The sequence below is a fragment of the Megalops cyprinoides genome, chromosome 20 (assembly GCF_013368585.1).
Source record: "Megalops cyprinoides isolate fMegCyp1 chromosome 20, fMegCyp1.pri, whole genome shotgun sequence".
NCBI classification, from domain to species: domain Eukaryota; kingdom Metazoa; phylum Chordata; class Actinopteri; order Elopiformes; family Megalopidae; genus Megalops; species Megalops cyprinoides.
In genome coordinates, this window is record NC_050602.1 from 6,972,501 (window position 1) to 6,983,117 (window position 10,617).

General features: G+C 48.4%; 1 protein-coding gene across 1 annotated transcript in view; it reads left to right on the forward strand.

Moving 5' to 3' along the window:
• LOC118795806 (probable cationic amino acid transporter) overlaps positions 1 to 9,733 on the forward strand; it is a 16,711-nt gene extending 6,978 nt beyond the window's left edge. Inside the window, exons 3-7 of the mRNA XM_036554539.1 lie at positions 200 to 417; positions 1,017 to 1,163; positions 5,418 to 5,626; positions 5,831 to 6,708; positions 8,035 to 9,733. Coding sequence (XP_036410432.1) covers positions 200 to 417; positions 1,017 to 1,163; positions 5,418 to 5,626; positions 5,831 to 6,708; positions 8,035 to 8,375 — 1,793 coding nt within the window. The 3' untranslated portion in view covers positions 8,376 to 9,733. The remainder of the gene's footprint in view (positions 1 to 199; positions 418 to 1,016; positions 1,164 to 5,417; positions 5,627 to 5,830; positions 6,709 to 8,034) is intronic.
• Positions 9,734 to 10,617: the final 884 nt, after the last annotated feature.

Sequence of the window (10,617 nt, forward strand, 5' to 3'; positions counted from 1 at the left end):
ATAAAACCTTTGGCAATATATTTGTCTAAGACATGCTGTAAATAGTTTGACATTGGAACAAAAAAAACAGTTTGCTTGTGAGTGAGTGAGAGTGAGGAGTGAGCAAGTGATTGTGTGAGTGTGTGTGTTTGTGTGCGTATGTCCATGTATACCACTGCTTTTAGAAAGTGACCCTGCCCCTGCACCCTTCCCTCCCCAGGGAAAGGCGAGGAGTCATACCCTGACCTCCTGGCGCTGGTCATCGCCATCCTGGTGACGGTGATCGTGGCTCTCGGGGTGAAGAACTCTGTGGGCTTCAACAACGTGCTTAACGTCATCAACCTGGTGGTGTGGGTCTTCATGATGATCGCCGGCCTGTTCTTTGTCAGCGGCTCCAACTGGGACGAGGGGAGGTTCCTGCCCTACGGCTGGTCTGGGGTAAAATCACTAACTAAAGCAATATAAAATAAAGCTCTGTTGTGCGCTTGATGCATTAACATTTTGTGTTTATTCCGTCCGGTTGACATATTAATGTTTTGTGCTGTTTTTCTGTCAGCTTGATATATTCATATTGTGTTTGTGTTTCTTTTGGTATGTTAATATTTTGTTTGTTTCTTTTGATATAATAATATTTTGTCTGTGTTGCTTATGATGTATTAATATTTTGTCTTTTTTTCTGCTGTACTTTCCATCTTCTTCGTGTTGTTTTTCACCGTGTCGCTGGAGCAGAGCGTGTTTGATAGATTGAAGTCTAAATTGTTTCCCTACCTCACTGCCTCTCTGCCTGTGCTTCTCTAATGCTCTTTTTAGCTTGAAACTGCTCCACTGCACAGCTTACGGGGGAGTAATTTAGCAGCCTTCCTGATTCTCGAGTATAGCTTCACTGTCTGTAGCCAGAACAAGTGCACTTTCCAATGAGCTGTGCACGCTCCTCTGTAACTGCCTTCTGGAAGCTTCTGTTCTGTGCAGTTCTGAGAGCAGGCAGGTGCACAGGAGAGACAGGGTCGGGTATTGACTCCGACCTCTATTTCGGGCAGGTCATGCAAGGTGCCGCCACCTGCTTCTATGCCTTCATCGGGTTTGACATCATCGCTACCACGGGAGAGGAGGCCAAGAGCCCCAACACCTCCATCCCCTATGCCATCACAGCCTCCCTGGTGACCTGTCTGACCGCCTATGTCTCTGTGAGTACCCACAAGCCCCCTCTTCCGCTGAAGATGTCTTCCACAGTGTGCATCGTTTACTTTTTTATATCATGTTGTTCAGCCAGTATGAAATGAGTATGGGATTGAAACACTTCCGTATGAAATGAGTATGGGATTGAAACACTTCCATTCTAAACAGTTTATATTTTTGTAAACTGAGATTTAAACAGTCACATTTTTTTCAGCTATGTTTCATGTAATATTTCAGCTTCTTGTTATTTACCCAAATCCAATACCATGTCCAAGCATAAATCCAATAGCGTCTTTTTTCATGCCACAGACTGGGAAGTGAATCACAGTTATCTTAAAGCGCTTTAACTACCGGCCTCAAACATCAGAGGATATCCTCCATCTCCGCCCCTCCCTCTCTCCGAGGATCATCGCGCATTCCGTTCACGGAGCGCTCCTGCATTCTTAATGAGCGAGGAGCCTCGCCTCGCCACACCACGGAGCTGGCTCCGGGTTGCCATGGCTACCACTTTAACACGGCAGACTGCTTTGCCCGCGAACAGCAGGCTGGCGGTGCAAATGACGGCACCCTCCGGGCACGGGGCGACCTGGGAGCACTCCGCGGCCGAGGGGCGACCGAGGCCGAGTTTTTAAACTCGTTGTTCCCTTGACGTCAGGAGAATGCAGAGCCCCCGGCATGGAGACTCATTGGTCTCCCTCTCATGTGAGCAGGGGGTAGTATAGAGGCCCTTTGTTCTCACAGCTCACAGGTTTTCCCTGTCTGCCGCCTCAACACCTACTAATTAGCGCCAGCGTTTGCAGCTCCGCTGTCACGTCACAGCGGCACGTCCTAATTAAAGCGTCCCGCCGCCCTGCGCTCTCCCCCACACAAAATGGCTGCTTTCTGCGGCTTTCGAGCCCCCCCGTTCCACGTTCGGCCTCTCGTTCCGTAATCCCCCCGCCTCTAATCCCACCCCCTCGCAGAGTCAGATGGAACAGATGGAGGAGGGCTGCCTTGTGGAGCCGTTAGGGGCGGGAATCACCCCAGACGGAGTGATGTCCAGACATGCAGATCTGTGTGAAACAGCCATTAGCGTGGTGAGCTCCAGCTAACGCTACAGCCCCCAGCCCCTCCCCCACTATTGATCCCAAACGAGACAGATCAATGGCAAAGCCTAGCGTGGAGGCGGGGAGGGAAGATGGCACCCATGAGGGTTTCAGTCTACCTCTCCCTCTCCTGCTCTCTCCTTGTCCCTCCCTCTTTCTCTCACTCTATCTCTGACTCTCCTTCCCTCCCTCTCACTCTCCCTCGCTCTCACTCACTTTCTTCCTCCAACTCTCTCTCAAACCTATTCCCCTCTCCCACGCACTGTCACTCACTCTAACTCTCTCAAATTCATTCCCCTCTCTCTCGCTCTCTCACTCTTTCCAACTCTCACTTTCTCTCTCCACACATCTTTGCACCTCCTCCTTATGTGTTCCTACTGCAAATTGATCCAACAGAATGCTAGCCGATCCCAGATACCAGGGAAGCAATAATAAGTAGGCATATTTATCCTGTAAAATTCCATATCCACAAATGTGAAAGTATTTTTCTCCCAGCTCATACTCCTGCCCAGGCAGCAGGGTCTGGTTCACGTATCGCTGATAGTTCGATCTACCCACCCATTTTACAATCAGCATCGTTTGGCATAATCTTATTGCTGTGGCTTTCTGCTTGTGAGCAGCTCTGCACATTTTGCGAGCGATCTTTTTAGGCTTTAAGCAAACTTAAAATAGAAGAATGGAAAGATGAAAAGATGTTCCAGGGTCAGTGACATGTGAACAGTAGGTGGAAAGGTGAGACAAAGTTGAAATTGCAAACTGCCACACTGGGTGACCTGAGAACAGCACTCATGCACCTGAGGCAGGTCAGTGGAATCCAGACCTGTCTCTCTCCCTGTTTCTCTCTCTCTCTCTCTCTCTCTCTCTGTCTCTGTCTCTCTGTCTCTTTCAATTTTAAATTCAGTTCACTTCAATTCAATGGCAATTTATTTACAAGACAAACAAAAACAGTGTTGCCAAAGCAATAATGAAACTGTTAAATCTAAGTACAACTATATGGAGTGGAAGAATAAATTCAGTCACAGACAGAGATGCAGAGATATATTAAATGTAACAGTTGTACACGTACGCACAGACACACAGACACACATACACACACGTGTATATCTCTCACTCTCTGACTCTGTCTCTCACTTTCACTCTCTCTCCCTCCCTAATCCCTGACAGGAATTAAGGACTGAACATGGCAGCCAGAGAGTTCAAGGGTTGCAGTTTGCAGGGTCTGGTCTGAGTGCTCTTAGCTCTGTCTATTTCCAGGTTAGCCCTATGGCTGTATGCCTATATCCATAAGAAAAGAAGCCATCAAATCTGTTTTTACCCCAGTAAGTTCAATTATTCTTTCAGAGCTTCTTTGGTGGGTTCCATTTTACCAAGTTCATGTGAATGCGAATGACCCATATAAATTCGGTATGAACATTTTGAAATATTAATATTAAGAGCTCTTTCTTGGAAATTTTCATTTCCTATTTTCTCCCAGGGTTTATTCCTGTATGTCACGCAACATTTCATGCACAAAGGCTCACCATGAGCTTTTATAGTTGTAGTATTGCATCTGACCAGGGTGACCGGACCTCAGTGGCAAAAAGTCTGGAGAAATGGGAAGGAGGAAGGAGCAGTCATCTATGTAAAGTAACAACAGGCAACTAAAACCATTACTCTATAGACTTTAAACAGGCTAATGACAACTTATATAACACAAACAAGGCCAAAAACACTGATGCTACAGACTCACCCTCACTTCCATCCAAGTTTAGCTTTATAAACAAATCCCAAGGTAAAGGCAAATTATTTGACATTGGGGAAAAGGGCAGTGTCTATGTAAGTGCAATGACACAAAGCAAAGGGTTTTTTTTAGGAAGCAGCTACACATTGTACGCAAATGGGGGTTAAAATTGAAAAACTCAGCCAGGGGAAAGGAGTAGCTTTGGCTTCTCTTGAGCAGACTAGTACTGTCTCGGGGCCAACGATCTCAGCTTGGGAACAGCTGTGGTGTTCCATGCGCAGTTATTTTTGTTTTTGTGTGTGTGTGTGTGTGTGTGTGTGTGCTCACAGATGAAAAAGAACAAAACAGAAAGGTGAAAAAACAATCCCAAAACAAAAGAAGAACAAGGGCCATTTCGGTTTGCACAGCTGAACAGTCTGTGACTCAGCTGCTCGCCACTGTCAGCAGGGATAGCTTCCAATCAAACAGCATGCATGCAACACTTCCACAGATCACAGCCTCGACTCTCCACGCCCATTTCAAATCTGACCCCCATTACAGGTGTAGTCACTCTCTTTGTTCCCATCAGGAGTGCATTTGCGCCTCTGCTGCATATACGGGCTCAAACAAAATACAGCGAAATGGATCGTGTCCGTCAGTAAAGGTTACACTGTGTAAAGAGTCCTAGTCATTTCAGTGATATCAGTCATCCCAAGAAATGAACGTGCAAAATGGTGTTCACTGTATGTTAAACAGAAAAAAAAATCAAAGCGCAATAAATTTACAAATCAGCACTCAATCGACAGAGTTACTGGGAGAATATTGGGCTAATTTTCCACGAACAGTTTGCACCCTGTGGAGTCGTTCTCCACCCTGAGCCTGGATCAAATCGGAGAAGAAGGTGGGACTGAATTTCAATCCGCAGTCGGTTGAGCGGCATGAATGTTGATGTAGATATCGTTGGGCTGAGCAGTGGAAGATTATGGAAGGGCTCACTGGGTTTGCTTGGAGAGGGGGAGGTGAGGGTGCTGCCTCTCTGAATTTGGCAGCTCAGTTTCCGTTGTTTCCCACATACATGGTTTTTCATGTCAGTCTCATCACAGTGAGAAATATTCAACTCTTTCCCACAGACTTGGCCAAAAAGGCTTTTGTTGTGCAGGACAGGATGGAATTATGGATGCAAGTGTAGCCTTTTGTCATTCTTTTCTGTACTGATACTGGCTTGCCTGAAACCTAAATATTGGGACAAATGGTGCCTTCCAACAGGACAAAGGACACATTCATAAATCAGGACTGTCCCAATTGTATCAGTACTTCGAGTCACCCTAATGTGAGCTGGCTGATGAGTGACTGTGGAACAGCCAAGCACAGTGCCCCCTGCCCCAGTGCTGTGGTATATCCCAATGGCCCCTGTTTCAGTACTGTGGTATAGCCTGGTGCCCCCTGTCTCACTTCACCATGACCCTGTCTCTCTGCAGGTCAGTGTGATCCTGACCCTGATGGTGCCCTACACTGAAATAGATGCCGACGCCCCCCTGATGGAGATGTTCACGTTACATGGCTTCCAGGCGGCCAAGTACATTGTGGCCATCGGCTCAATCGCGGGGCTGACCGTCAGCCTGCTGGGCTCCCTCTTCCCCATGCCCAGGGTCATCTACGCCATGGCGGGGGACGGCCTGCTTTTCAGGTTAGTGGCCCCGCCCCCTGATCTCTGACCCTTGACCTTACACCTGGGTCCACTGTAATATTTGAAGTTGGGGCAGTTTATAATAGCAGAATGTGCCCACACAAAAAGTGTATGTGTTTAAATTGTATTTCTGAGATGACTGTATCTCAGACTGTATTTGCAATATTTTCTCGAGCTGAATAAAAGTGTGCACGTTTCCCGCAGGTTCCTGGCCCACGTGAGCACCTTCACGGAGACGCCGGCGGTGGCATGCGTGGTGTCGGGTTTCCTGGCGTCGCTGCTGGCCTTGCTGGTCAGCCTGCGCGACCTGATCGAGATGATGTCCATCGGCACGCTGCTGGCCTACACGCTGGTGTCCGTCTGCGTCCTCCTGCTGCGCTACCAGCCCGAGAGCGACATCCACGGCTTCGTCAACTTCCTGTCGGAGGAGAGCGCCAAGCGGAAGGAGGGCGTGCTGGCCGAGTGCGAGAAGGAGGCGTGCTCGCCCGCCAGCGAGGGCGAGGACTACGGCGGCCCGCCCACCAACACCTGCGGCGCCAAGAACCTGCCGTCGCTCGGCGACAACGAGATGCTGATCGGCAAGCCCGACAAGTCGGCCTACACGGCCAGCCACCCAAACTACGGCACGGTGGAGATGGGCTCGGGCATCGAGGCGGACGAGTCGGAGAGCGTCTACCTGATCAAGCTGAAGAAGCTCCTGGGCCCGCGCTACTACACCCTGCGCATCCGGCTGGGCCTGCCCGCCAAGATGGACCGGCCCACCGCCGCCACCGGCCGCACCGTCACCACCTGCGTGCTGCTGCTCTTCATCCTCATCTTCCTCTTCTGCGCCTTCATCATCTTCGGCGCCGACTACCTGGCGGACGGTAGCTGGTGGGCGGCGCTGCTGGTGGTGCTGATGGTGCTCCTCATCGCCGCCCTGGTGTTCGTCATCCTCCAGCAGCCCGAGAACCCCAAGAAGCTGCCCTACATGGCGCCCTGCGTGCCCTTCGTCCCCGCCTCCGCCATGCTCGTCAACATTTACCTCATGCTCAAGCTCTCCAGCATCACCTGGATCCGCTTCGCCGTCTGGTGCTTCGTGGGTAAGGCGCTCCGCCCGGCTCCGTGTAGGCATCAGCCTGTCTGTCTGAGTGTCTGTGTGTTTGTCATTCAACCGGTAGTTCTTTTGGTCTGTCCTTTGTCCTGATGCCCTTTGAGATGTCTAGTCGGTAGGCCTGTTCGTCTGCAATCTTGGGATCAGACTGTAGCGTAGGGCAGTCAGAATGAGAAAACACAGGGTCCCAAAGTCACACCCCACAGGGATTTTAATAAATGCAATAATATATCCTAAATGATTGACCTGTTGGCTGTTAACTTCATTACACTGTTTTATCTGAGAATACTGAATGCCTCCATGAGTCCAATTTGTTTGAACCATGTAATTAGTCTTCCCTGGATTCTGTAGTCAGTTTCATTGTCCCTGCTTTGATCTTGACCGTCATAGTTGTGTATTAACTAAACAGAGTCTACATGGATGTTAATTTACAGGAGAAACAAGAATGACAAAAGAGATCATTTCACAACTGATGCATCCCTCCCAACCTGGTCTCTTCCAGGTCTGGTGATATCTCAGTTGCATAAATATTGGGGCTGAAATATAGGTTACTGCATTTTCTGTTGCTTAGTAACGGGGCTCCAGTGGAAAGTCTGTGGTTGTCTCAGAACTTGTTGTGAAAAGTCCTCCAAGGATGTGGCTGTCCTGTTCAATTGTATGTTGGGTTTTTTTAGATTTGTTTGTGAACATCAGAATGCTTCTGAACCTCATCGTTCATTGTTCTCAATCTTAGAGCGAAAGTCTTACACACTTGAAACGGTTCATTTGGGTACGGGTCTCTCAAGAATATTTTTGGTTCATGTTCAAACCATTTGGGAAAACAAATTCTTATCTTTGCTTGCTGAAAATGTGTGACTATCAAAATGGTATTGATCTTGCATTTAATTTCACATGTTATTCAGGTTAGTAGTATACTGAATATCAGGCTTTCGAGGGTTAACCCACTATAAAAACCATTTTCAAAAAATGGCACCTTGTCAAAACGTTCCATGAGTGCTTTAATAGATATAAATCTAAGGAAAGTGTTTGGTTATAAGACCAAACATTATAAGACATTTATAAGTCAGCCTTGTAAGGACCAGTGATGTGGAGTTTGCACAGTAGGTCCAACCACACACTTTCCTAGCAATTCATTTTCAAACACCCATCTAGTCAACTGTTTTTTAATTCCTGTTAGGTATGCTAGGTGATAAGTCTAAGGTAAACCAGAGATCATTTGTCAGATAACCATTCTAGGGGTCTTTTAAGGTAATGCCACTGTGTAACAGATGAATGTATGAAAAGCGCAGGTCTCACCTTGCCTCCTTGTCGGCAGGCGTGCTGATCTACTTCGGCTACGGCATGTGGAACAGCACCCTGGAGATCACCGCCCGGGAAGAGGAGGCGCACGCCAGCACGTACCAGCGCTACGACACAGGCGTGGACGACAACTTTGCCGTGGACGACGACCTGTACCCGCCGGCGGACGACGGGGGCCAGTACCAGGGCTGGGACGCCCCCCCGGAGGGGCAGGCGCAGGGCCAGGGCCAGCAGCCCGTCAGTATCGACAGCAACAGGACCTCCTCTCAGAGCGGCCGGCCCAGGAGTAAAGGCAAAGCCGGACAGGGCTTCGACGCCCTGATCGCGGACGACGACTTCGACTACTCGCCCGAATGAGAGTGCTCTCCGAATGTACCTGTCTGTCAAAGTGGCCGTGACCTTTGGGCTTGAATGTTAACTCTCTGTCCTTCTCCCTCTCTCCCCCCCTCCTTTTTTTAACTTTATCAGTTTGTTTGTAGACTGCTCATACTTTGTGACAGATGCAGCACAGTTGTTCGTTAAAGCAGTTTTTTTTTGTTTTGTTTTGTTTTTTTAGGGAACTCTCAAATTGGAACGGTCACAAAAATGTAAAATCGTTTCGGAAATTGACCAGGCAGAAATGACCTGTCTTTAACCATATTTACCTGATTTACTAATCTTACAAGTAATTTACTCAAATGAAACAGCCAAGATTACAGCAGCGGCAAATTGTATAAGGAGGGACTAAGATAAAGTTTTGAATACGTCAGGGTATCATTCAGATTAATCAAGTACAGAGTACAATCCCATGACTAGATCCGTATGCTGTCCTGTTTAATAATGTTCAGACTATTACGATCATTAATGTTTTTTGCAGAGCCCCACCCCCTTCCTTTGTCAGGGGCTGACAGGAAGTACGGCCGATCCCATTTCCTGTGCTCAGCCCTCAATATCTGTCTCTGTCCGCTGAGAGAAAGTGTCTGGTTCAGGCTCTCCATTTATGAGAGAGGAACTGCACTCAGATCTAGATCTGAGCTCAGCGCTCTCAAGCTTAAAACTTAAAACGGATTTAACAGGTTGGCATTGAACCAAGTGGGGAGGGGGGTTATCAAAGCACTGTTCTATTCATTTTGTTTGATTCCTTTTGTAGTATTTATCCCTTTTCTGGTTTATTGATTGTGTTTATTGTTTTATCAAAGAGGCCAAATGCAGGTTGTGCTGTTGTATTTTCAGTCTTTTTATGTGACCAAATGCCATTTTCATGACTTGATTGGTGTTGTGCTTCAGGAAGCCAGTTAAGCCCAGTCAAGCAGCCCATGGGGTGGGTGGGGGGGGGTTGCCAAACCTGCACTTACCAAGCTCATTAGTACCAGTTACAACGCTTCGCAAAAGGGACCTGGGAGCAGGGGCGCGAAAGCTGAGGTTTCTGCGCCCCCTCTCCCCCCCCCACAAATAGTAATTGGACTTTGCTTGCATTAGTGCCTTCATCACTCAGTGTGTGCTTCAGCATTGATCATCACTGCATCTATCTTCGTTTTCCAGGACAACGTCGGGTGGGGGGAGGTGGGGCAGTCCATCCGGTAGTCAGTGGTACTGGGCTTTGCTTGCACTGTTGTCAGTCACGTGTCCACCTTGCATCAAGCCTTAGCCCTGTATCGGTGTGTACGCTTCACGTCAGGGAAAGCCCTGTATCTGTCCTAGTGGTCACACACCTGCTTTACGAGCAGGCAGGCTCTGTTCACACAATATTACAGTATGACTGGTGGGTTGTTTTGCTTTCTTTTTCTTTTCTTTTGTTTTCTGTTGTCTTCTTTTTTCATTTTGCTTGCCAGTATCCCTTGAGAAGTGAGAGACAGTGACAAAAAAAGAAGAAAATGCATACACTCGTGGTGAAAACAAAGCCAATGCATGAACGGGAAGCCCCTTGTCGCTTTGTGCTGAATGCTTCTGTCTGGAGTGTGGTGTTCTGCTGTTTCTGCTGTTCTGCTCTTCCCCTTGTCCCCCGCCCCCCCAAATCCCCACCCCTCCCTCGTGACTCAGGTGTTGTCAGGCAACTCTCCGGTACCGGTTCCGTCTCGCTCCTGCCTCTAGCTCGAACCAGAGAGAGGCCCGAAAAGAAGGCCCAAACGAGGTCCCCGCAGTGACTTCCTCGATTGCACCTGAAACCCGTCCCTGTAAAGGGAGGCCTTATCTGCAAAATGCACTAAATTCACTAAAGCCACATTGCTTTCCGTCACCCTCCCCACTTCCCCAACTGCCAAGGACTTTTATCCAAAGCCAAACGAGGGATGAGATGAGCCGTTTCGGACTGTCGGAAGGAAGTCGCTTTGGTATCTGCCTGTTCCAAAAGCCGCAGCTCTGCCAAAAAATAAAACGGGGTACGTTTCTGCTTGTGAATGGGTTAGAATAGGCTGAGATGTATTAGGTGTATCGTGGCTCAGTGTTTCCAATCCTTTATCCCAGATCCGTCATACTTTAACGGTTTTGTTTACAACACTCCCAGTCTTGTATGGAAAAAAACACCGCTGGGGGCCTCATTTGGTCCACATTCGATGGTGTCTGGCACGACCGCCTGTGCTGAGGTGGCAGCTTGCGGTGTTTCCAGCATGTTCAGACACAG